The sequence below is a fragment of the Cyrtonyx montezumae genome, unplaced genomic scaffold (assembly GCF_038088225.1).
Source record: "Cyrtonyx montezumae isolate F1298 unplaced genomic scaffold, pur_monq_1.0 scaffold_8, whole genome shotgun sequence".
NCBI lineage: Eukaryota > Metazoa > Chordata > Aves > Galliformes > Odontophoridae > Cyrtonyx > Cyrtonyx montezumae.
Window position 1 is genome coordinate 91,648,695 of NW_027072089.1, and position 27,884 is coordinate 91,676,578.

At 41.2% G+C, this 27,884-nt stretch overlaps 1 protein-coding gene across 1 annotated transcript in view; it reads right to left on the reverse strand.

The window, feature by feature from the left end:
• CNTNAP2 (contactin associated protein 2) overlaps positions 1-27,884 on the reverse strand; it is a 677,682-nt gene that overhangs the window by 309,984 nt on the left and 339,814 nt on the right. The window contains exons 7-8 of the mRNA XM_065752999.1: positions 27,181-27,324; positions 20,395-20,659 (exon numbers count right to left, since the gene is read on the reverse strand). Coding sequence (XP_065609071.1) covers positions 20,395-20,659; positions 27,181-27,324 — 409 coding nt within the window. The remainder of the gene's footprint in view (positions 1-20,394; positions 20,660-27,180; positions 27,325-27,884) is intronic.

The window sequence follows — 27,884 nt, forward strand, 5'->3', positions numbered from 1 at the left end:
GGAGCTTCTTACGAGAAAACGGAGAGGACATGAGGAAGTGGCATAAAAAACCCACTCCTGTACTGCGAGCACGGGTGAGAGAAGTACAGCAGAGATCAGCCACCAATGAAATTGCACCCGTCACTGCAGGTAACCAATAGAGGGGCCCTGCCCTCAGCCAGGGGAGGGAAAGGGATAACAGAGTGTATTGGACTGTGTGGATTAGATGGCCTGGCACATTAGAGCCACAAAGATATAAGGCACTGGTGGACACTGGTGCACAGTGCACTCTGATGCCCTCGAGTTATAAAGGGACAGAATTGATTCATATTTCTGGAGTGTCTGGGGGTTCTCAGGAACTGTCTGTGTTGGAGGCAGAAATAAGCCTCACCGGTAAAACCTGGCAGAAGCATCCCATAGTGACTGGACAGGGGGCTCCATGCATACTCGGTATTGACTATCTCAGAAGGGGACATTTCAAGGATCCCAAGGGGTACCGATGGGCTTTTGGAATAGCTGCTGTAGATGCAGACAACATTCAGCAGCTGTCTGTTTTACCTGGCCTGTCAGAAGATCCGTCTGTTGTGGGGGTACTGAAAGTGAAAGAGCAGCAGGTACCTATCGCTACAAAAACAGTGCACAGACGGCAGTACCGCACCAACAGGGATTCCTTGCTCCCCATTCATAACTTGATCCGTCAGCTAGAGAGCCAGGGAGTGATCAGCAAGATTCACTCACCTTTTAACAGCCCCATATGGCCGGTGCGTAAAGCCAGTGGAGAATGGAGGCTGATGGTAGACTACTGTGGCCTGAATGAAGTCACACCCCCACTGAGTGCTGCTGTGCCAGACATGCTACAACTCCAATATGAACTGGAGTCAAAAGTAGCCAAGTGGTATGCCACCATTGACATTGCCAATGCATTCTTTTCTATTCCTTTGGCCACAGAGTGCAGACCACAGTTTGCTTTCACCTGGAGGGGCGTTCAGTACACCTGGAACCGTTTGCCCCAGGGGTGGAAACACAGCCCAACCATCTGCCATGGGCTGATTCAAACCACACTGGAACAGGGTGGGGCACCTGAGCACCTCCAGTATATTGATGACATTGTTGTGTGGGGTGATACAGCAGAGGAAGTTTTTAAAAAAGGAGAGCAAATAATCCAAATTCTTCTGGGTGCTGGTTTTGCTATTAAACAGAACAAAGTTAAGGGACCTGCCCAAGAAATTCAATTCCTAGGAGTAAAATGGCAAGATGGACGTCGTCACATTCCAGGAGATGTGATTGGCAAAATCACCAGTATGTCACCACCCACTAGCAAGAAAGAGACACAGTCTTTTCTGGGTGTAGTAGGTTTTTGGAAGATGCACATCCCAAACTACAGCCTCATAGTAAGCCCCCTCTATCAAGTGACTCGGAAAAAGAATAATTTTGCATGGGGTCCTGAACAGCAGCAGGCCTTTGAGCAAATCAAGCAGGAGATAGCCCGTGCTGTGGCCCTGGGGTCAGTTCGGTTGGGACAGGATGTGAAAAACATCCTCTACACTGCTGCTGGAGAGAAAGGTCCCACTTGGAGTCTGTGGCAAAGAGCCTCTGGGGAGACCCGAGGCCGACCCCTTGGATTTTGGAGCAGAGCGTACAAGGGTTCAGAGGAGTGCTACACTCCAACTGAGAAGGAGATTTTGGCCGCATACGAGGGGGTTCGGGCTGCCTCTGAAGTAATTGGTACTGAGACACAGCTCCTCCTGGCACCTCGACTGCCAGTGCTGAATTGGATGTTCAAAGGAAAGGTTCCCCCCACCCATCATGCTACCGATGCCACCTGGAGTAAGTGGATTGCACTGATTACACAGCGAGCATGGATGGGGAACCTCAACCGTCCAGGAATCCTGGAGGTGATCATGGACTGGCCTGAAGGCAAGAAATTTGGAACATCCCCATTAGAGGAGATACCACGCGCTAAAGAGGCCCCACCATATAACGAACTACTAGAGAATGAAAAGACGTATGCCCTCTTCACTGATGGATCGTGTCGTATTGTTGGGAAGCATCGCAGATGGAAGGCTGCTGTGTGGAGCCCCACACGACGAGTTGCAGAGGCCACTGAAGGAGAAGGAGAGTCAAGCCAATTTGCGGCGGTAAAGGCCGTCCAGCTGGCCTTAGATGTGGCTGAACGGGAGAGGTGGCCCATGCTATATCTTTATACTGACTCTTGGATGGTGGCAAATGCTTTATGGGGGTGGTTGCAGCAGTGGGAACAGGACAACTGGCAACGGAAGGGTAAACCTATTTGGGCTGCTGAACTGTGGAAAGACATTGCTGCCCGAACAAAAAGGTTGGGTGTAAAGGTGCGCCATGTAGATGCTCATGTGCCCAAGAATCGAGCTACTGAAGAGCAGAAAAATAACCATCAGGTAGATCGAGCTGCCAGAATTGAGGTGTCTCAGATCGATTTGGACTGGCAGAACAAAGGAGAGCTATTTTTAGCTCGGTGGGCCCATGAGACCTCTGGCCATCAAGGAAGGGATGCGACCTATAAGTGGGCTAGAGACCGAGGGGTGGACTTAACTATGGATGCCGTTGCACAGGTTATCCATGACTGTGACACATGTGCCATAATTAAACAGGCCAAGAGGATGAAACCCCTCTGGCAGGAAGGGCGATGGGAAAAGTATAAATATGGGGAGGCGTGGCAGGTTGATTATATCACCTTGCCACGAACTCGCGATGGTAAGCGTTACGTGCTCACCATGGTGGAGGCAACCACTGGGTGGCTTGAGACATACGCAGTACCCCATGCTACTGCCCGAAACACCATCTTAGGGCTCGAGAGACAAGTCCTATGGAGACATGGCACTCCAGAGAGAATTGAGTCCGATAATGGGACTCATTTCAAAAATTCTCTTGTGGATATCTGGGCCAAAGAACACAGCATTGAATGGATCTACCATATCCCCTACCATGCACCAGCTGCTGGTAAGATCGAGCGCTACAACGGGTTGTTAAAAACCACGTTGAGAGCAATGGGTGGTGGGACATTCAAGCACTGGGAGAAGCATCTGGCAGAAGCCACCTGGCTGGTCAACACTAGGGGATCAGTCAGCCGAGAGGGTCCTACACAGTCCAGCTCCCTACAGATCATAGAGGGAGATAAGGTCCCTGTGGTACATGTGAGGAGCATGTTGGGAAAAGCGGTGTGGGTCCATCCAGCCTCTGGAAAGGGCAAACAGAGCATCATGCAGTAGTTAAGGAGTTAATGCTGGGGGAGCAGCAGAGGGGAGGGGCGGAGCTCCGCACCGGATGCGAAAATTTTTCTCTTTCTTTCAATTGTTCAATTTTATTAGATTTAGTAAAGTTACCGTTCCTTCTCAAATCGTGCCGTTGTTTTCTAGTAGACCCATCCCTTCCCGCTGTTTCCCCCTCCCCCTCCTGGAGCGCTGCTCTGCTCGGGCGGCCGCGCGGCCACTGACGCAGTTTCTTTTTCTCTCCCCTCTCCCTTCTCGGTTTTCCCTTGGGTCACTGTCACGGACAACACCGTGACATGTAGTAGCAAAGAGAAGAGACCAGCAAAAAATGAGAAGATAGTACAAAAACAAAGAAAGGAATGCTCACCTGTCTCCAAGGATCCATGTTCACAGGAGAAGATCTCCAAGAGAAAGTATCCACAACACAGGATCCTTCCTCAGTGGCTGTCAGCCCTTAAATGAAGTCTAAGAGGGGTGCAGTCAGGCTCCACCCCTGTCATGGTTTTATGATTTCTGTTATATTATTGATATTCAACATCATAACATCATGTAGTGTATTGGGAGTTCAGAGTTAAGGCTCTAGCTGCGTGAATCATCGATAGTTACAGATATGCCTGTCTCAGAAAAGAACTACATTCCCCAGAGGACTGTGCGATGCTTTGCATTTTTATGTATTTCTGCTCAGAGGGAAAGATGAAACTCTCTGCGGTCACGGGACCATCTCTCTTACCTTCGAAATCGAGCTCAGCAGTGGGTGTTTGTTGCACCCATCCGCCTTCAGTGTTAGCGTAAGGCCTTCGGTTTATCCGACACTCTCTCTTGCTCATTTTATTTGATTCATTAGCCTCAATTCCAATTGTATTGTATTATATTGTGTTATTTTGCTTTCTGATATCTTATTTAGTAAATTAGCTTTCCTCCTCAGATCGTTGCCACTGTTTTGTTTCTAGGCCCATCTCACTTTTCCCTTTTTCCTTTTGTTATGGTTCTATGATTTTTGTTGTATTATTGATATTCCACATCATAACATCATGTGGTGTATTGGGAGTTAAAGAGTTAATGCTCCAGCTCCGTGGATCATCGATAGTTCTGGGTGTACCTGTTTCAGAAGAGAAGAAGAACTGCATTCCCCAGAGGACTTTGTGATGCTTTGCATTTTTACATATTTCCTCCCAGAGGGAAAGATAAAAACTGTCTGCGGTCACGGGACTCGCTCTTCCCTTTGGGACCGAGCTCGGCAGTGGGTGTTTGTTGCAGCCGTCCGCCTTCAGCGTTAGCGTAAGGCTTTCGGTTTATCGGACACTCTCTCTCTTGCTCATTTTATTTGATCCATTTGCCTCAATTCCAATTATATTATATTATATTGTGTTATTTTCCTTTCTGATATCTATTTAGTAAATTAGCTTTCCTCCTCAGATCGTTGCCGCTGTTTTGTTCCTAGGCCCATCTCCCTTTTCCTTTTTCCCTTTTCCCCTTCCCCTTCCCCGGGGTGTGGGCCCGTGGGTCCCCTGCCTCAATTGTCACGGTACCGGGTCAAACTGTCCCGCAAACCGCTGACACCTTTCCCTCTTCCCCTTTCCTGGGACGTGGGTCCGTGGGTTCCCCGCACCAACTGTCACAGAATTGGTCCGAGCCAGCCTGTAAACCGTTGACATTTTTGGTGCCCAACATGAGGCAGAGGGGCTGTTAGCTGCTTTACTTAGCTGCCTTACTTTTAAAGTGAATCTCTCTGCTCTCAGAGACCTTCATTAGAAAGCTTATCAGTACTACAGGAGCTGTACTCAAAAACACGGCCTTGAAGTCCAGGCATACTGCCAATTCTTCTGGGATACTTGTAAACTTTTCGGGTGCTGCCAGCTTATTTCACTAAAGAAAAAAAAAATTTTTTTCTGTTTCTGTTGAAACTGCCCTTACAGGGATTGTATTTCATTGCTTTTTCCCTTTTAAGGCTCAAAATGTACTGGATCTTAATTAAGCTTGCCAGTCTGATCCATGGAGCCTGGTCCCTGTATGATAAACTAAAAGCAGTGATGGAGGCGCCTGCCAGATACCTAGGCACCCTGGCTAATGTAACAAACAATGCCATGTTACCAAATGATGTGATGTTAACAAACCATATGATGTTTGAATAGGTGTCCAGGTTCCCCTCTCAGTTCCTTATGAATTTTCAAGATTACAGCTTAGGGACTGTGTTAATGATTGGGATATCAGTCTTCTTGCATGTACTCTCTGCAATAGGATTTTACATCACATGGATGAAGCTTTTCCCAGAAATAGAGAATGTTGAATGGCAGGGAAAGTGAAGAGTTTTAAGAAAGAAATTAGAAGCAATGGGGACCCCTGCTGCCATGGGATTTTACTCCTGAACACCTGCAGGATCCTGAGGAGCTAGGCCTGTATCTGAGTAAGGGGTGGTGCGGCTCAAAAAGATCTGAGGTGGAACAGCTTATCTGGGGCTTGGCTTATGCTTACCGAGGTTTATATACTGTTCTGGAGAGAGAGTGTGTCCAAACTGAAGCCCAAATCAAAGAGAAAAGCCTCCCAGTCACACCTGACCAGCCACAGGAAGCACCGGTATCAGTGTCAGTTGCACCTATGGAAGGCCAGAAATGGAAACATGTGTCCTTGCGCCTAGAACGCAAAGAAGAGGTGGTGAAAGAAGAGGAAAATACAGGCGATGGGAGGCCTCAACACCACCACCACAGAGAAAGGCAACAAAGAAAAGTGAGAGACATGGAGGAGATAGTGATGATGAGGATGATGAGGGAGTCACTATTAACACATTTCGTCGACCCATGAAAATGTCTGAGATCCAAGGCTTAAGAAAGGAGTTTATTCGGCATCAGGATGAGACAGACTATTGTCACCTGGCTGCTTCAGTGTTGGGACAATGGGGCCAACAGCATGTCCCTCGATAGTAACAAAGCTCACCAACTGGGAAACATTGCCCGAGATCCAGCTATCGACAGGGGGATCAGCAGGTATGTGGATGGAATAGCCACCCTCTGGCAATGAATGTAAGTAGCTGTGAGGGAAAGATATTCCTACAAGAGTGACCTGGAACCTAAAGTGAAAAGATGGAAAACTATTGAGGAAGGCATCCAGTATTTGAAAGAAACGGCTGTAGCAGAAATGCTGTATGATCCCATGTTTGATCACAATGATCAGGACCATGATCTGGAGAAAGTAAGGAGTACACCCAAAATATGTCAGAAGCTTTCAAATGGACAAATGGAACATATGTTGGAAAAATTATCTCCACTGATTAATAGGGTTGAATCTGTGGCTGCTATCAGAATCAAACGCCTTCCTGCTCGAGCAAATGACAGCACTAACTTCAACTTCGTGTTGCATGCAGCTCTGTGGAGTTACTTACACGCAAATGGAGAAGATATGAAGGAATGGCATAAAAAAACCTACCCCCGCACTGGGAGCACGGGTGAGAGAATTACAATGCAGACCAACCAGCAGTGAAATTGTCCCTGTCACTGCAGATAACCAATAGCGTGGCCCTGCCCTCAGACAGAGGAGGAGAGCGATAATAGAGTGTATTGGACTGTGTGGATTGAGTGGTCTGGCACATCAGAACCACAGAAATATGAGGCACTGCTGGATACTGGTGCACAGTGTACTCTAATACCTTCGAGTTATAAAGGGACAGAATTGATTTATATTTCTGGAGTGACTGAGGGCTCTCAGGAATTGTCTGTGTTGGAGGCAGAAATAAGCCTCAATGGTAACGACTGGCAGAAGCATCCTCAGAAGGGAGCACTTCAAGGATCCCATAGGGTATTGATGGGCTTTTGGAATAGCTGCTGTGGACACAGGCAACATTAAGCAGCTGTCTGTTTTGCCTGGCCTGTTGGAAGATCCATCTGTTGTGGGGTTGCTACATGTGGAGGAGCAGCAGGTACCGATTGCTACTAAAATGCCGCACAGACGGCAGTACTGCACTAACATGGATTCCTTGCTCCCCATTCATAGCTTGATTCATCAGCTAGAGAGCCAGGGAGTGATCAGCAAAAACCACTCACCTTCTAACAGCCCTGTGTGTCCGGTGCATAAAGCCAGTGGAGAATGGAGGCTGACGGCAGATTACCATGGCCTGAATGAAGTCACACCCCCACTGAGTGCTGCTGGGCCAAACATGCTACAACTCCAGTATGAACTGGAGTCAAAAGCAGCCAAGTGGTATGCCACCACTGACATTGCCGATGCCTTCTTTTCAATTCCCTTGGCCACAGAATGCAGGCCACAATTTGTGTTCACCTGGAGTGGCATTCAGTACACCTGGAACCGTTTGCCCCAGGGGTGGAAGCACAGCCCAGCCATTTGCCATGGTTTGATCCAAACTGCATTGGAACAGGGTGGTGCTGCCGAGCATCTGCAATACATTGATGACAGTGTTGTATGGGGCAATACAGCAGAGGAAGTCTTTGAGAAAGGAGAGCAGATTATCCAAATTCTCCTGTGAGCTGGCTTTGCTATCAAGCAAAACAAAAGTAAACGGGCCTGCACAAGAAATTCAGCTCCTGGGTATAAAGTGGCAAGATGGACGTCATCACACCCCAGGAGATGTGATTGACAAAATTACTGCTATGTTTCCACCTACTAGTGAGACAGAGACCCAAGCTTTTTGGGGTGTAATGGGCTTTTGGAGAATCCATGTTCCAAACTGCAGCCTCATTGTGAGGCCCCTTTATCAGGTGACGTGAAGAAGAACAATCTTGTATGGGGCCCTGAGCAGCAGCAGGCTTTTGAGCAAATTAAGCAGGAGATAGCCCGTGCAATGGCCCTGGGGCCAGTATAGACAGGACAGGAAGTAAAGAACATTCTCTACACTGCTGCTGGAAAGGAAGGTCCACTTGGAGTTTGTGGCAAAGAGCTTCTGGAGAGACCAGAGGCTGACCCCTTGGATTCTGGAGTCAGGCATACAGGCGGTCTGAAGAGCGCTCCACTCCAACTGAAAAGGAGATCTTAGCCATATATGAGGGGATTCAGGCTGCTTCCGAAGTAATCGGTACTGAAACACAGCTCCTTCTGGCACCTCGGTTGCCAGTACTGAACTGGATGTTCAAAAGAAGAGCTCCCTCTGCCCATCATGCTACTGATGCCACCTGGAGTAAATGGATTGCAGTGATTACACAGTGAGATCGGATGGGGAACCTCAGTCATCCAGGAATCCTAGAAGTGATCATGGACTGGTCAGAAGGTAAAAAGTTTGGAACATCACCAGCAGAGGAGGTATCACATGCTAAAGAGGCCCCACCATACAATGAATTACCAGAAAATGAAGAGATATGCCCTGTTTACAGATAGATCGTGTTGCTTTGTGGGTAAGCACCGCAGATGGAAATCTGCTGTGTGGAGCCTCACACGATGAGTTGCAGAGGCCACTGAAGGAAAAGGAAAATCAAATCAGTTTGCAGAGGTAAAGGCTGTCCAGCTGGCCTTGGATATTGTTGAACATGAGAGGTGGCCAGTGCTCATGGATGGTGGCAACTGCTTTATGGGGGTGGCTATAGCAGTGGGAACAAAATGACTGGCAGCAAAGGGGTAAGCCTATTTGGGCTGCTGAACTGTGGAAAGACATTGCTGCCCGAATAAAGAATATGGTTGTAATGGTGCACCATGTAGATGCTCATGTTCCTAAGAGCCGGGCAACTGAAGAACAACAAAATAACCATCAGGTACATCAAGCTGCCAAAATTAAGGTGGCTCAAGTAGACTTGGACTGGCAACACAAGAGTGAATGATTTCTAGCTTGGTGGGCCCATGAGACCTTGGGCATCAAGGAAGAGATGCAACATGTAAGTGGGCTAGAGATCGAGGGGTAGACTTAATTATGGATGCCATTGCACAGGTTATCCATGATTGTGATACATGCACCACAATTAAATAATCCAAGAGGATGAAATCTCTTTGGGAGGAAGGGCGATGGCAAAAGTATAAGTATGGGGAGGCGTGGCAGGTTGATTATATCACCTTGCCACCACGTCATGATGATAAGCATTATGTGCTCACCATGGTGAAGGCAACTACTGGGTGGCTTGAAACATATGCAGTACCCCATGCTACTACCTGAAACATCATCTTAGGGCTCGAGAAACAAGTCCTATGGTGTCATGGCACTCCAGAGAGAATTGAGTCAGATAATGGGACACATTTCAAAAATTCTCTTGTAAATACTTAGTCCAAAGTTCATGGCATTGAATGGATTTATTATATCCCCTATCCCGGACCATCTTCTGGTAAAATTGAAAGGTACAATGGGTTGTTAAAACCATGTTGAAAGCAATGGTTGGCGGAACATTCAAGCACTGGGAGAAGCATTTGGCAGAAGCCACCTGGTTGGTCAATACTAAAGGATCGATCAACCATGATGGTCCTGCCCAATCCAGCTCTCTACCTACTGTAGAGGGAGATAAGGTCCCTGTAGTACACGTAAAGAACATGTTGGGAAAAGTGGTTTGGGTCCTTCCAGCTACTAGAGAGGGCAAACCTCTTCATGGAACTATTTTTGCTCAGCGACCTGGATCTACCTGGTGGGTGATGCAGAAAAATGAGTATGTTCAATGTTACCACAAGAGAATTTGATGTTGGGAGAGCACCCTCAGTAATTCCATGTATATATGTATATGTGTGTATATGAATATGTATATATGTATGTATATGTTGTGTGTGTTAGTATTTAATGCTTGTTAATCATTGATTCTGTGTGTGTATATATATATATATATATATATTAAATATGATGTAATGATGTTGAATAAGGGGTGGAATGTCATGGTTTTATGATTTCTGTTATATTATTGACATTCAACATCATAACATCATGTAGTGTATTGGGAGTTCAGAGTTAAGGCTCTAGCTGCGTGAATCATCGATAGTTACAGATATGCCTGTCTCAGAAAAGAACTACATTCCCCAGAGGACTGTGTGATGCTTTGCATTTTTATGTATTTCTGCTCAGAGGGAAAGATGAAACTCTCTGCGGTCACGGGACCATCTCTCTTACCTTCGGAATCGAGCTCAGCAGTGGGTGTTTGTTGCACCCATCCGCCTTCAGTGTTAGCGTAAGGCCTTCGGTTTATCCGACACTCTCTCTTGCTCATTTTATTTGATTCATTAGCCTCAATTCCAATTGTATTGTATTATATTGTGTTATTTTGCTTTCTGATCTTATTTAGTAAATTAGCTTTCCTCCTCAGATCATTGCCTCTGTTTTGTTCCTAGGCCTATCTCCCTTTTCCTTTTCCTTTTCCCCTTCCCCTTCCCCTTCCCCTTCCCCTTCCCCTTCCTGGGGCGTGGGTCCCCCGCACCAACTTTCGTGGAATTGGGCTGAGCCAACCTGTGAACCGTTGACAACCCCCCCTTCTGGCTGTATGGGTGAATTGCCTTCACCTGTGCTTCCAGGGCTGACCAGGTGTTTTCTCCAGGTGCTCAATCAGTGGTTCAGGCCATGACTCAGCAGTTCCCATACACAAGTCAATATGAAGACTGTGCCTTTTTCTTGAAATGCAAAAATCTTACATACCAGACTACAACATTTGTAATCATCTAGATTCTTCTCAAGACAACAAGAGAAAATAAATGTGAATATAATGATTTTTTAATAATACAGATCAATTTAAATGCCTTAATCAGAAGCACAGAGATTAGGCAGAGTTGAAGAAATGAATTCCCATGAATTAAGCACAATTTATCAAAACTTTTTTTTCACTGCATTCTTCTCTAAATCACTAAATTTAAACGGAAGTTACATTTTTTGTGTTCATACATTCTTTTCATACATTAGAGTATTATATCCCATCATACACCATAGAAAATAGAAGTAGCAGAATTAATTGGCATAAAAGATAAACCATAAATCTCTGGGTTTTCAGATGACCTGTCTTTATTTTTTAACAGTCAATTAGTTGATTCTACCTGTTGATTATTTGATTTTCTTGCCTCTAGACTTCACAGTTTTTTGTTGTAAACTAATAATCCTAATGACTCTATAAATAATAAACATAAGCCCATATACTATGTAGGAATAGAAGTGAAGTTTGTTTAAATGCATTTTCTATGCAATATTTCATTTTTTTTTTTGTAAAATTTCACCAAAGTATGTAAAATTCCAGCTATCTTCCTCTCTGTATGGGAAATGCAAGGTCACTGACTGAGCATATGGTGAGAAGCCGTGGCTAACTCAGGGAACACAGGTCATGCAATGCATCTCCTCATTTTCATGTAAGGGTTAGCAGATAAGGGAGCAGCATATCTATTTGGGGATTGTGTTCTTCTTGAGACTGTTGGACTTTGGAAAGGGTAAGTTGTTTTTGTTGTTGTTGTTTGTTTGTTTGTTTTTCTTTTTTTCTTTTCTGTACTGCTTTCTAAGTGAAATTTTAATAACTTCACAGGTGTGCTTCTATCCAGGTCAAAGACACTATTATGCCTTCTATTGTTGAATACTATCAGTGAGCTAGACAGGAGCTAATTTTTTAAAGCTATTTTCTTCCCTATTTCCTGAGAAGGAGAATATTATAAGTGGATATGATATTTCTAGGGAAACTTGTGGGATGGCTCAGATGAGAAAAGACTACCCCATTAGATAAAACTTTACTAGGACACATACACAGCAGCTGAACTCATGAACTTTCAGCAGTGATTTAAGAAAAGGCTGAGGGACAGTATCCTGGACTGACTGCTTAGATTATGGAACATAAGGTTTTATAGTGAATAGACCAGAAATTTTGAAATTTATGTTTGTCACTACCCACTCAGCCCTCAGGCAGAGATTATACACTGCAGTTGAATACAATGAGGAAAATCACTCGTTAATCCAATGGTTGATGGCTGTGTGCTGCATAATGTGGTCAAATAAACGTGATGTAGCCATAAATATGGGTCAATAGTTATCGGTAAATGACTTACAGAATTATATCAGGGCACTGGACATGAAAGAGAAAATTATGAAGATGCCTTAGAAAGCGTGGTTCTTGAAAGATTCTCCTCAGAAATGAGGGACCAACAGGTCCCACTCCATCAGTATGGCACCTTGGTTTCTATACTGAACTACTTAATGGAAACAAAGGCCACGGTATAGCAAGCTACCCATTGTTGTGGTTTCGTGAGTTTTTGCTGTCAGTATTCCACATCAGGACATCATGTTGGAAGTTAGAGTTAATGCGCTGGTGGGCAGAGGAAGAGTGGTGAAGCTACTTGCTGGAAACACATTGTTTGCTGTAGCATGTGGACTCTCTCTGGGTTTTGTTGTGGAGAAATGCATGTGTTTCCCTTGCAGCATAAGATCTCATATCTTGGACATTATTCTCTCTCATTTTGTTTGACTTTATTGGGTTTAGTAAATTACTGTTCCTCCTCAGATTGTTGCCATCATTTTTTTTTTTTTTGTTATTGTTATTAGACCAGTTTCCTAACCCTTTCCCCTTCCTCTTTTCATCTCCCCCCCCTTGCCCACGAGCACACAGCTCTGCTCAGTGACAATTATTGGTAGAGAATGTGGCAATTGTGAATCTCTACTTCATTGTAAGAGCACCGTATAGAGGACTAAGGCTCACTGTGTTCTTTTGAACATATAAGTTTCTTTTTAAGTTCATCATGTTCAGTGTTGGAGTGGTGTATATGTATAGCCAATTAAGGGCACTGATAAAGATAGCTGTCTGGTACCTATGCATCCCAGCTAATTTAACAGACAACATGATTTTTGGACTGGTTTCCAGGTTCTCTTCTCAGTTCCTTATGCATGTTCAGGATAACAGCTTAGGGACTGTGTTATCAGTCTCCCTGAATGTACTCTCTGCAATAGGAATTTACATCATGTGCAAGAAGCTTTTCCCAAAATCAGAGAATGGCAAGGAATATGGGATGATTTAGGAAAGAGATTAGAAAAGTGGGGACCCCCAGCCTGTGGGATCCTGAGAAACTAAGCAAGTATTTGTGTAAGGAATGGTGCAGCCAAGATCTGAGGAGGAACAGTTTATCCGGGGCTTGGCTTATGCTTACCAAGCTCTGTATGATACTATTTTGGAGTGAGAGAGTTTCCAAATTGAGGTCCAAACCAAAAGTGGAAACCTCCAAGTCAGAACTGACCAATCACAGGAAGAACCAGTATCAAAGTCAGCTGCTACTGTGAAAGGCCAGAAATTGAAATGGGTATACTCGTGTCTAGAAAGGAAAGAAGTGGAGGAAGTAGAGGAAGTTCTAGGTGAAGGGATCTCCCCAAACCCACCACCACTGAGAAAGGCAACTGAGAAAAGTAAGAGTCATGGAGAGGAGAGCGATGAGGAGGAAGTCACTGTTACCACTATTTGCCAACTCCTGAAAATGACTGAAATTCAAGGCTCAAAAAAGGAGTTTATACAGCACCCAGATGAAACTATTATCACCTGGTTGCTTTGGTGTTGGGACAATGAGGCCCGTAGCGTGTTCCTAGGTGGTAACAAAGCTCACCAACTAGGAAACATTGCCCAAGATCCAGCTATCGACAAAGGGATTAGTAGTTGCCACCCTCTGAGAATGAATGTTATTAGCTGTGAAGGGAAGACATCCTACAATGATGATCTGGAGCCTGAGATGAGAAGATGGAATAATGTTGGGAAAGGCATCCTATATTTGAGAGAAACAGCCATGGTGGAAATGCTGTATGATCCCATGTTTGTTCCTAATGATCCATGCCAGGACCATGAACCTGAGAGAGTAAGGAGTTGTCATGGTTTTATGATTTTTGGTATTGGTATTCCACATCATAACAACATGTATTGCATTGAGAATTAAAGAGTTAATGCTCCAGCTCCATGGATCATCAATAGTTATGGGTATACCTGTCTCAGAAGAGAGCTACTACATTCCCCAGAGGACTTTGCGTTGCTTTGTCATTTTATGATTTTTCTGCTCAAAGGGAAAGATAAAAACTGTGTGTTACAAGACACTCTTTCCTTTTGGATCTACTCAGCAGAGGGTGCTCACTAGCTGTCTCACCTTCAGTGTTTAGCGTAAGGCCTTCGGTTTATTGGTCATTCTATCTTGCTCATTTTACTTGATTTATTAGATTTAATTCCTATTATACTATATTATTTTGTTTTCCATTATCTTATTTAGTAAATTAGCTTTCCTCCTCAGATCATTGCCACTGTTTTGTTTCTAGGCCCATCTCCCTTTTTCCCTTTTCCATTTCCCCTTTCCCAGGGCGTGGGTCTGTGGGTCCACCACACCAGTCGTCACGGAAATGGGCCCAACCAGCTTGTAAACCACTGACAGGAGTACTTCCGATATATGTTGGAAGCTCTCAGAAACAGCACTGGAGAGTTACACAAGTATACTACTACCAATGTTCGATAGATATGAGGACCAACACAGAAGACCCCCAGTTTTTAACTGATTATTACACTTCAAAACTTTGAACAAAAATTCCTGCTATTGCACGCTTCCATTTCAGCCATATCAAAGGTAGCAGAAAGACTCAATAAAGTGGAGAGGAGACAGGAAGACATACTGGAGGAATTGTAACTATTGATTAATAGGGATGAACCCGTGGCAGTATCAGAAACACCTGATGAAGACCAGGATGATCCAAAGAATTTGCTGAAGGAGCTTATCAAACTGATTAAAGTCTCAGATATCAAAGGCCTCCCTTCTCAAGCAAATGACAGCACTAACTCCAAGTCACATGTAGTCCTGTGAAGTTCCTTACATGCAAATGGGGAAGATATGAAGAAATGGCATAAAAAACCCACTCCTGCACTCTGAGCACGGATGAGAGAATTACAGCACAGATCAACCACCAATGAAATTACTCCAGTCACTGCAGTTATCCAATAGAGGGGCCCTGCCCCCAACCAGGGAGGAGAAAGGGATAATAAAGTGTACTGGACTGTGTGGATTCGAAGGCCTGGCACATCAGTCACAAAAATATAAGGCACTGGTAGGCACGCTGGACTCTAATGCCCTTGAGTTATAAAGGGACAGAATTGATTTATATTTCTGTAGTGTCTGGGGGCTCTCAGGAATTGTCTGTGTTGGGAATAAGCCTCACCGGTAAAGACTGGCAGAAGCATCCTATAGTGACTGGACAGGGGTTCTCCAGTGGAGAATGGAGGCTGATGGTAGACTACCATGGCCTCAATGGAGTCACACTCCCACTGAGCACTGCTGTACCAGATATATTAGAACTCCAGTACAAACTGGAGTTGAAAGCAGCCAAATGGTATGCCACCACTGTCATTGCCAATGCATTCTTTTCTATTACTTTGACCACAGAATTCAGGCCACAGTTTGCTTTCACCAGGAGGGATGTTCAGTACATTTGGAACCATTTGCCCCAGGGGTAGAAAAATAGCTTGACCATTTGACATGGGTTGATCCAGACAACATTGGGATACTGCAGTGCTCCTGAGCATGTGCAGGATTGATGACATTGTTGTGTGAGGCGATACAGCAGAGGAAGCTTTAGAGAAAGAAGAGCAAATAATCTGAATTCTTCTGGATGCTGGTCTCGCTATTAAATGAAACAAAGAGAAAGAACCTGCCCAAGAAATTCAGATCTTAGGAGTAAAATGGCAAGATGGGTGTCATCACACCCAGGAGATATGATTGACAAAATCACCAGTATGTCTCTGTCCACTAGTAAGAAAGAAATAGAGACAGTCCTTTCTGGGTGTAGTAGGTTTATGGAGAACTCATATCCCAAACAATAGCCTTATAGTAAGACATCTCTATCGGGTGATGTGGAAGAAGAATAATTTTGTGTGGCGTCCTGAGCAGCAGCAGGCTTTTGAGTAAACTAAGCAGGAGATAGACTGTGCTGTGGCTCTGGGGCCAGTATGGTTGGGACAGGATGTAAAGAACATCCTCTACACTGTTGCTGGAGAGAAAGGTCTCACTTGGAGTCTGTGGCAAAGAGCCTCTGGAGGGACCCAAGGCTGATCCCTTGGATTCTGGAGTAATGCATACAGAGTGTCAGAAGAGTGCTGCACTCCAACTGAAAAGGAGATCTTAGCTGCATATGGGTTGCTTCTGAAGTAATGCCAGTATGCCAGTATTTTTTTTTGTGTGTTTGTGTGTGTGTGTCTCTGTCATGGACTCAGATCTAAAGATAATTCCGTGACACCCAGTTAGTGGTGGATTTAGGGGAAACAGATTTCCTATGGGCCAGATGCAATGTCAGAATGATGGAAAGATGGGACGTACATCCACAATCCCAGCCTAGCAGACTGGCCCCTAGAGTAATTTCAATAGGACCCACTTTGTTCTCTAGAAAACATATGTATAATGATTGGATTAGAGTAGGAGTCTAACTTTAAAAGATAGATCAACAGCCTAATCAGGCCCTTTCATAACTGTGGAAGCAATTAAATGCTAGTCAAAGATTCTAATCCTTCACCAAGATGGAAGAAATTAGTATTGTAGGGAGAAATGTGGAAGCTGGAAGATTTTATAGTCCCCATGAAGAAATGTAATCTTCTTCTGGGCAGTCATGGCCAAGCCTTCTGAGGAACAAGTGTTGGGAGTTGCAGAATTAATAGTGTTACTGGGAAGCTGAGATCCCATAGGACTAAGCCTCTAGAGGGGACTAGAGGCCCTATGTTGGATTCATTGGTCTTGGAAATATACCCAATGAATTATGGTACTTGTTGATACAGGGGCAGATACTTCAGTTATATATGGAAATCCAAATAAATTCCCAGGCACAAAGGCTGATAGGTGGGTTTGGGGGACAGATGATCCCCCTAACCCAAATATGGTTAAAGTTGATGGCTGTCCCACACTGGGATTACAAGGTGTCTATTTGCCCTAATTCTGGAATATATGTTGGGGATAGACATTCTTCGGGGGTTGACTCTTCAGACAAATGCAGAACACTGGAACAGCTGTAGGGAATCTTGAATGTTGGCAATCCTTTATTATTCCACTTAGAGCAGACGGTAAAATATTTGTATTGATTGGCAAAATAAAGGACAGGTATGGGATTGGGGTAGAATGGAACAAGAGGCCTTTCAAGAGGCAAAATAACTATTACACAGGCCCAGGCACGGGGCATACTTGAGCCAATCCTTCCTGCTGAGCTAGACATACAAGCAACTCAGGAATAGTTTGCCTGGGGATTATGACAGCATAAAAGTTCTGTTTGAACTCCAGGCAGGTTCTGGTTTGCCATGGAGCAGAAAGAAGATAGAGTATGATCAAGAAACAGTTACTGGCTTCCTACTCTGCACTGCAGGTGGTGGAATCACTAACACAAACAGGTGGTGTTGTTAAAACAACCGTACTGATAAAGGAGAAGATAAAAGTTCTAACCCACATTCCTAAGATGAGGGTATCCCAATCACAAACAGTGGCACATTGGGTCATCTGTCTTAGTCAAAGAAGATGCCTGTCGCTGTCCCCATTGAAAGGAGTACTGAAAAGATACTAGACTCAGTAACACATCACAGCGAGACAGCTGAGAAAAAGGTAGTGACTTGCCTGGAGAAGAGTTTTGTACCAGGAGGGAAATATCCTATTTCAGAATTTGCCTGGTACATGAATGGATCCAACAAATGGAACCCAAGTAAATGGTGAGCTGTCACATACCATCCTTTGACCAAAATGCTTGAGAAGGAGATCGAGGCCCATGATGGAAATGGCAGCCCATCTCACTAAATGACACAACCCATTACAGTGATGGCAGATCAATTAAGTAGGTCCTCTTCTTCGGTATGAGTGGGCCAGATATGTCCTAATGTGTATTGACAGAGTGAGTGAACTAATGCAAGCCTATATTATCAAAGCATTAACTAGGCTGACAGTGTTGTATGGGGAGTTACTTAGAGTGACCTCAAGTTACTTAGAGTGACAAAGGGACACACTTTACTGTGCAAAATTGGATAAAAGAAAATAACATTGAATGGTAGATACATCTCCTGTACAATCTAATGTGAGCATGTCTAATAGAAATATATTAATAGAATCTTGAATGCTAATCTGAAGAAAGGTTCTCAGTCCCTGCAGGGGTGGATCAAGAGACTCTATGAAACTGTCCAGAACTTGAATTGGAGACCAAGAGTTGGCAGTCCTAGTGTATTTCAAGCTGAAAACAACTTGGGCCTCCCTGCTTAGGATACGAATCACAGGTATGGGAACTTCTGAACCACTGATTGAGCTCCTGGAGAAAAAAAGCCTGGTCAGCCTTAGAAGCACAGGTGAGAACAATTAGATGTTATTTTAGGGCTGACTGCAACTGAGGAAGGATCTCTTGTTGGAGAGCCCTCCTTTGCAGAGTTCTCCTGTGAACATAGATCCTTGGAGTCAGGCAATCCTTCCATTTTCTTCTTTCTTTGTCTTTCTCATTGCATCGGTCCCGTTGCTATTACGGATTGCTTAAGCCTCATGCTGGCACTATGAATAATCTTTTGCTCCCTGCCTCTGACGATCTAGAGCTCAGAAAACATGGTGAAGTGACCTTAGAGGGTACAAGTAGGACCAAAGTGGTGTGGCCTACTTGTATCTTGTGGGAGATTATTGGAGGCTGGAGGATCAGTATTCTAGTATTCTGTACTTGGCCAACAGAGATAATAGTGGCAGATTAATAACAGAGATAATAGTGGCAGGTGGAATCAGCCTGTCTCGGAGGGGTAGGAGGATTCTAGCCGAGGAACTGGTGGGAGTTATTGACAGGTCTTTAAACTAGATATGAAGGGGGAAGGGGACAAAATGAGGGCCGCTGGGGTAGATGAGGTAGATGAGGTCATCATCAACAAAACAACAGAATCTCCATCAACCCATTGCTACTGGAGATCAGTGCCTGAACTATGAACCTCTCTGCAGGCACACAGTGGTGACTATATCTGTCTTGCTTTCTACGAAGACTCCTTTCTTTTTTCTCTCTATCACCTATCTTCCCTTGCCCATGTCCCTAAGCAACTAGGATTTGTAATAAACTGCTTGGCCTAACATTTCACCTGTTGTCTTAATCTAACTGTCAGGTATACATATATTAAAAAGAACCTCTATTCCCTCCTATAAATTGGAGTGAGACATCTGTATGCCCTAATGTATAATTGAAAAGGATCTGTTCCGTGATATTCCTGGGCACGGCGGTGAGATTGACCATTTCCCAGGATCTTCCTTTATATCTGTGAAGTTTTCTAGTCACTGGAGACCTCAGCTGACTGTCATGACTTTTCAAATATAATAGAGTGATTCAGCAACTGCATCAGCTGGTTCCCTGGTTCATGACCCTAGGATTCATCGAGCAATTTTACAAAGTGTATGAACTGAAATGAAAATGAATCCTACACTCCAGAAGCAGACCTATTGCTTGGGAATTCTTTCACACGGCATTTCCCAAACCCTCATTAGGTAAGTAATGAAAGCTTTTACTTCTTCAGTATGACTATGCACCATGCTTAGAAAATGCCCTAGTATTTTTGCAATGGAATTGCCTGGTCACAGCCTGAACCAGTAAATGAGCACCTGAGTGACTGGAGCAGAAGAGCTGAAATCCACCTATCCTCTCTCTCTCCCTCTCAGTGGTGCTTCCAGCTGTGCTGCCAGGAGTGCATGTATGCTCAGAGACTGTGCAGGTTGTCCCACTCCCCACTTCTTGCTCTCTTCCTTCCAGTGCACCAGAGCTCAAACTAGAGGTGGCTGCATTCCTTAACCCAAACAATTGCTGGGAGGGGTGAGTTAATTCCCCTTTCTCTGATATCTTGTTCTGTAGTGCCTGTATCTCAGATAAAGGCCCTGTCATCACCTTTGTTTGCTTTACATTTTTTCATACCACCCTTGTGTTTATTACAACCAGCAGAGTTTCTTTTTTATTAGACTATTCTCAGCAAGGGTATACATTACTCTCTCCTGTTGAAACCAAATGTTTTTGCACAGAAGACTGGAAGAGTGAAGAAAGAAAGAAAAAAAGAGGCAATACTGCCTTGCAGGCAAGGAGTGATATGTCTTATGGTTTTGCTCACAAATTAAAAATATTTGTGGTTTAATAATTTTTATTATTCCTCTAATTATTCCTTCTATTATTCCACTTGCTCAGTAAAACACACAATAAAGGATTTGATTCAGTATGCAGCTGCAAATTTGATTCTTAAATTTGAAAAACAGTTTTTCCAATTTTGAACTTTACGATGCTTTTAAATAACACCAAAAAAAATTGTTATCAATTGAAAACACTTACCTGATGAGATATCTATTTGATTCTTCTTGATTTGGGTAACATTTATATGAATGCTGACTTTGCCTTCATTAATGTCAATCTCAACATTCCCCAGGCCATCTGCAAAGTTGCTGAAGACAAGAAGTCCATTGGGATTCCAGGTTCGGAAAAGAAAACTGACTGAAAACACATCCTGGTTTGGGCGTCCAGGGACCTCAAGGTAACTGGTGGCATTGAAAAAGACAGGCACTGTATGTGGCTCCACACAAGAAAAACTTAAATTTCCCTGAGTAAAACACATACACACACAAAAAACAAACAAACAAAAAAAACGCATGTAAGTAAAATTGTGAGATTCCACTGAATTCATAGACAGCCCTTGAAAAGTATTCTAGGTTTCATTCAAAACTACTGTAGTCAATGTAACTCCATGTAAAAATGTATTATTAATATAATAGTTATTATTATTCACACAATAACAGAATTGTAGGGGCTGGAAGGGGCCATTAGAGATCATCAAGTTCAACCCCCTGCCAAAGCAGGCTCCCTAGACCAGGCTGGAAAGGTAGGTGTCCAGGAAGGTCTTGAACATCACCAGAGATAGGAGACTCCACCACAGGGAGTGCAGCCTGTTCCAGTGCTCCATCACCCTTACTGTGAAGATTATTGTAATATTTTTGTTGATATTTCTGTTTTTCTTAGAGGCTTGTGCCAAAGAAGTGCCTTCAGTGTTTTGCATGGTATGTACATTAGTAAGATATACACTCTGCCCTTTCTATTGTCATCTAAGATAAACCTTGCATGAAAACATTAATATTCCCATTTCAAAGACGAAGAAATGAATCAGAGAGAAACTTGAAGCTGTTCATGGTCACCAGAGAAACCTTTTAGTGTTATAGCTTATCATTTCATTAAAATGAAGTCAAATTTCCAAAATATCCTTAAATAAACAGATCAATATACATGTAAATGTGTGAGGTTGTAAAAGAAAGACATACAGTAAATTGTAAGCAACTATATTCTCTCTTATGTTTTCTACTCAATAATATTAAATAAACTAATTAATTAATGAAGCCTGAATGATTTGGAGGAGATGACCATGAACTCATGGTCTCATAACTGCGATCGTTTAGTCATTTCCTCTGTAAAAGAAGTTGGATTTTGCACTCTGTAAAATTTCACTGCTAGGGAAACTGACAAAAATCCAGACAACTATCCTGAATTTAAAAGCTTTAAAATACATCTGCAAATAAGACCAGAGCTATAGACATGAAATATTCAGTCAGGTTCTTATGTCGTTTCTCATGAGAGAAGACAATGCCAAGCAGTACTGTAGACTGGATTTTTTTCCTTTGAAATAATGATCAATGTGTAACTCTTTTACTTTATAACATAATGCAATTATCTAAGGAGATGACTCTCCAGAACTGACTTTTTAACTTATCAATGCATAGAATATGAAGACATGTCCTATTGAAGAACAGTTCAACCATGTGGCAAAGTAGATTGTGTTTTATGGTTGAGTTTTATGATGTACAATGTTGAACTGATATTCTGTGGTAATTTCTATTTAATTTGGGAAGAAAAAATTTAATATGATACAGTACAGAAATGATAACGGTGATCAGGACAGCAGTTCTGTTGCAATATATTTACACATTAGTAATTATTAAGGAGTGAAAAACACTGTTAGACATACTCAGATGTTTAGATGTAACATTCATCTGAGCACTGTTCAGAATTCCAGTAGGAGTCAGAAAGTCAGATATCATTGTTACTGACTTCTTGTTGCATTCCACTCTTTTTATGTTATGTTTTGTTTTGCTTTAATTCATAGGGCATAAATGCATCTTCAAATTCACCTTGAGGGAAATTAAAGCATTTGGAAACCACATGGTAAGTTTGGAAAATGTGTGTGATTATGTCCTAAGTAAATGTTTTTATGAGAACTTGTTTTCAACTAGAGCATTTATTCTATAATGTGAGTTAGAGAAATGACAGCTACTTTTTCAGCAGAGTTGAAGGACCTCCCTTTAGCTGCTTTGACAATCTGCTTGAATTTTTTTTTCAGCTTACTAAGCTTTATGTCAAAATAGCTAACACATTTTTTTATACTGTTAATCTGAACATTTCCAAATGTGCCACACTTACTATTATTTGTTTATTAAATCCTAGATTTTACATACATATGCACCAAACAAAACTAAACAAATAATAATAATAATAATAATAATAAAAAACAATAACAACAACAAAAAAAAACCTATAGATTGACTGAAATACTATTTTTAATCCTTTGTTAACATTCTCAGTGTAATATTCACCTTAGGAGTAAGAAATTCCTTCTGTTTCATAAGTCCTTCATAGGTGCAGAGGGCAACAGCATTTTTTTTTAAGAGCTGACACCTTACAGTTCAGACACCAGCCACTGATGTCATTTCAGTAGTGCTCAGAATGCTGTTAAACATTTGTAAGTTTCTCTTACTGCACTGTTAATGTGAGGTACTAACAATTTCCACATAAGAAGACGGCTTTCACATCCTGTTGATACTCTCAAGGCATCCTGTTGCATAGGATACTTGCACAAAAAGCACATAGGCTAATAGAGACAAATGCATTCAAATTATTTTTCTTTTCAGAGAGCTGATTTACCATGAACACTCTAACTGCACAGAAGTTTTCTTGAGGAAGTAACACATAATTCTAATTTCTCTGTTATTCAAAACTGTATTCTCCCTGCTAAGCCATTTAAATTAATCTGATCTGAATTACAGTTCCCACTATGACTGCACTTCACAAGATAATTCCTCTTTTAAACAAAGCCCAGTGGATTGCTCACTAGATCTAGCTAAAAGTTAGAACTAATCTGTTGCTTGTTTCTGTAAAAGATTACCTGTTTTTCAAAGAGTAAGAGATTATTTTGTGTAGATCCTGAATAATTTGCTAAATAGCTCTGTGGGCAATGATAAATACAAACCAAACATTTAGTGTGCATTTATGCTGAAAAATGTGCATTTATTTTGAAATAATTGGTCATATTAAAGAATAACTTGTAACACATAGGAAGAAAAATTGTGAAAATTATTTGGGCAGTTTGAACATGTTTGGCATCATGATCTTTATCTTGAAAACTACCTTCAAATTTACTTTTTATAAATCAATTTTGCTTTCAGATCTTATCTTTTGTGTTAATACTACCAGGTCTTACAACTTTTCCCAATTAACTGAGTTACTGGTGAAAATTTATCTTGTAAAAGAAAAGCTACAATAACTGCTATATTAGGATGAATCATACAGCACTCTTGGGTAATAGCTGTCAGATTACTTCTTTATTTTCCTCAAATAGTTGAGAGAAACATACCATAAGAAATTAAAAAAAAACCCAAACTTAAATCTGTACATGATTGCACTCAGTAATCCATAGCAGAGGAGCCACTGAAGTGGGAGGAGCATAAACTTAATGTATATAAAGCAATGTTGTGGTTTTGTGGTTTTGATGCCGGTATTCCACATCAGAATATCATGCCGGAAGAGGGGTGGGGCTCCGGACTGGTCACCAGCCTCTCTCTCTCGGCGCCTGTGGAGATGCAGCCCGTGTGCTTTCCCTGCAGTTTTTTTTTCTATCGTAAAACTGAGATTTGGTTTGGAAAACTTTGTCTCTCCCAGTTGTTGGATTTTTGTTACCTTTAGTAAAGTTACAATTCATCCTCAAATCGTGCCGTTTTTTTTTTTTTATTTTTTTTGTAGACCCATCTGTTATCTCCGTACCTTACCCCCCTCCCCCCCTTCAAACACCCCCATCTCCCGGAGCACGCGGTTCTGCTCAGGACAGCGCAGGGGTTTTTTTTGTTTTGTTTTTTGTTTTCTCCCTCTCTCTCTCTTTATTTTCCCTTTGTGTCCCTGTCATGGATAACACCGTGACAAGCTACAAATTTTATTATTCTCAGCATTTTTCTGTTACAGATTTTGAAAAAGTCTTAGAAAACTTGTTAGATGTTAGAACTTGTAAACGTGAATGAAACAAATATATATATATATTTTATATATAAATAAATATAAATATATATAAATAAATATATATATATATATAAACAAGCTTATTATTTTCAGTAACATAGAAAACATGGATTGGTAGACTTGTGTACAAGCATGTTCTTTTTTTCTGTCTTAGACCTGAATAAAGCTGTAAACAAGAGTTAGACTTCACTGCTCTAGTTAGTCATTGCAAACTCTTCCTTACAAGTCCATTGGGGAGAAAATTCAACACTTCAATTTTTTTTTTATTTTTTTTTCCTGTCCTTTTCTCTCCTACTCTCCTTTTTATGTTTACCATTTGTTTCATTTCTGTGAAAACAAATCAGGCTCCACTAATATAAATAAAAACTGATTAAGGTCATCCATCTTATTCATTCTCTAAGAGTCACTAACACCTACTCTATAACAGAGAACTGCAAAACCTTTTTGTTCCATATTGTTACCCTTTAAAGATAAAAGGAATAGATTGCTTAAGTAGATATTGAAAGACTCTTAGTGGTGCATTTATGGTCATAACATCTATGTTTGTGAGACCTAAAGATTTTTATTAATTCTATTTTCTTCAGAGTAAAATCAAGATTAATTTCTTAGATTCACTGTACCTCTTAATTCTGTAAACATAACTTAATTCTCTTTCATTGTATGACTTCTGAAATTTGACAATAAGAACATTTTTCTTTATGTCTCGAAAGTCCTTTTTTTTTTATTCTTCTTTCTTGTTTTTGTTTGTTTTCCCCATTATACTTCTTATAACCTTATCAATTACTTTGCTTGTGTTCTATTTCATTACATGTTCTTTGTTTTGCTTTTTTTTTCAGATGATAAACTGTCTACGGTTATGTATCTTCACAGTTCCTACAGTAGAGCTTTGATCCTGGTTGGATTGCTTAAGTGCCAAAAACTTAAATGTGATTAACAACAACACTAGTTTCAGCTTATTATTTTTCATGTTAAATCAGGCTTAAAACTAAAAGAAAAAATGTTTTTGTAAGATACATAAAAATCTATGTTGATACAATTCAGTGATTCAATTAGTAAAACTAATTTTGTTTTTGAAGAGTGGAATCAGTTTAAGTAATTCTCCTGGAAGCAAAGGTCACTTCTATTTTTATAGACATCCTCTGAACTGGAAATCAAGAGAATCATCAGATTAAATTAGTATGCCACAGCTTTGTGGTGAACCACTAACACTAACAAATTTACATATGTAGATTTTGCTTTCATGTTACAGGTAATGGAATTTAATCAGCAAACAAAACAAATAAATGCAGCAAACAAACAAAAAAAATCCACATCCAAATGAACCATAAAGATGGACACTTTACAGAACTGCTAGCTATGCTATGCTTTTGAACGTCTGGGATTTGTCCTACAGAAATCTCTTAACTTGCACTTCCATACAGGAAGTCATTAAGTGTCATTAAGAATATGTTTTGCTAACTTATAGTGGATTGGACTAGTACAAAAGGAAAAGATTCCTCCTGCATAAGGATCCTTTTCTAATTCAGGCACCAATCTCTGAAAATATCCTAAAAAGTATAATATACAATTTAAGAAATATATCACAGGTGATTTTGGGGGAAAAAAATCAGAAATGTAAACTGAAAAGATTATAGTACTACTAATATTCCTCTTTAGCATGTATATCATGCTCTGACAATATTGACAAAGTTTATTTATAAAAAAAGGCTCTAAATATCAGTCTCTGTTACTAAATTTGTATGGGTACAAGATTTCTTCTATATACTCAGAATCATCCTTCCTATAGCCTTTATCATTCAGGCATATTGTTTATCCAATTATATGCAGCTTCAATATTCAATACAGGGAGTAATCAACCATTTGCATTTTATTTCTTCTGTGTAAGTATATCTTATATCTTATTATTTCTTATTGTTACGTGTTATATATAATATGTTAAGAAAATAGCAGTAATGGCACTATACATATTGTGAGCAAGGCTTTGTGAAGGTTCCAGTACTATATAGAAGAAAGCCTTCAACAGATCCATCTCAAATTCAGGGTAATAATACATTTATTTCCTACCCACATTGCTCATTTAATCCACCAAATATTTCAGGAATGTCTAGAGCCTTAAAAATGTAGAAATTAAAGTACTTTCCTAATCAGCCCTTCCATAAAGCCACAAGTTTAACCATGAAAGCAACTATTATGCTTTATCAAGAGAAAAAAATAGAATATACAGTTAATAATATCTGTAATGTTAATAAACTAAATAACAGCTTTGAAGTTTAATATCTTGAAGCCTTACAGAGGTCCCATAAAATGGTTCTGAGCTATCCCTTTCCAATGATTTTGCACATCCATGCAACTTGCTTTGTAGGGATGGAAGATACCAAGGTACAAAAGAGCCATGAAATGCTGCAATTGATTTAACAATAAATATCACCAATTTAAGAATATAAATATAATATAAACATATTGCCTATCCTGGTTCTGGATTACTATTATATGGAAGGAAAAATGTATTCATTGATCTAGTGGTTTTCTTTTAAAAAACATGCATCAGATGCTGAAAGCTAATCCTGGAAAGCTGAAATTTAAATCCCAGAAGAAAAAGGTCTCTGGATATTAAAAAAAAAAACACAAAAAACCACCATGTCATAAAGGTATGTACAATTAAATCTTTAGGCACGTGACAAACTTTGTTTTGTGTACTATATGATTTCAGTACAACTGCCACACACACTCAGAAACTTTCCTTAAAAAGAGAAGCAGAAGTTTAGATGATGATAAAGTTAATGTTCTTACCACATTAGAAGGTTCCAATTTCTTCCTTTTAGCAAGGTCAGTGATATTATTGCCGTTATAGTTGATGCTCTCCATACAGCCTTTGAAATTTTTCCTACTGTTAGAACTTGGCTTCCCAGAAAAAGGCATGCCTCCAAAGGTTATCTTTGAATGTATCAGAAAATGGAAGACAGTTACTGGAGGGCAAAAACTTAGGAGTTTTGAACAAATCTGCTGCAGATCCGTTTGCTTCCTTTCAACAGTCCAACACAACAAATAAGAGTTTTGACAGCACTGCTTACTAGAAAAAGAAAGTATCAAATAAGTACTGGAAAAGCAGGAAAAAGTCTATGACGAAGTCATGACTGAAAATATTTATGGTGCTAAATCCTATCTGTTATTAAGTTTTCCCAAATAATGAGAAAACATGTATCAGTTATTCACATATGTACTGATCTTCTGATCATAATACCAGTTTCAAATACAAAACAACTCAAAATAAATGTCCATTTTGGTACTTTTCAACAAAAGTAGATTACAGATTAGCCAGTTAGATAGTCTTATTTGAATCATACACTCATCTCTAAATGTATGTCAGAGTTTAGACTGCAATGTAGCAGTTATGGACTTCAATACAATGCATTTGCTTCCTTTAATACTTATATGTTTATTTTATCTAGAAGAATTTTACAGAATCACATATAGTTCAGCATACTGTCTCCTGA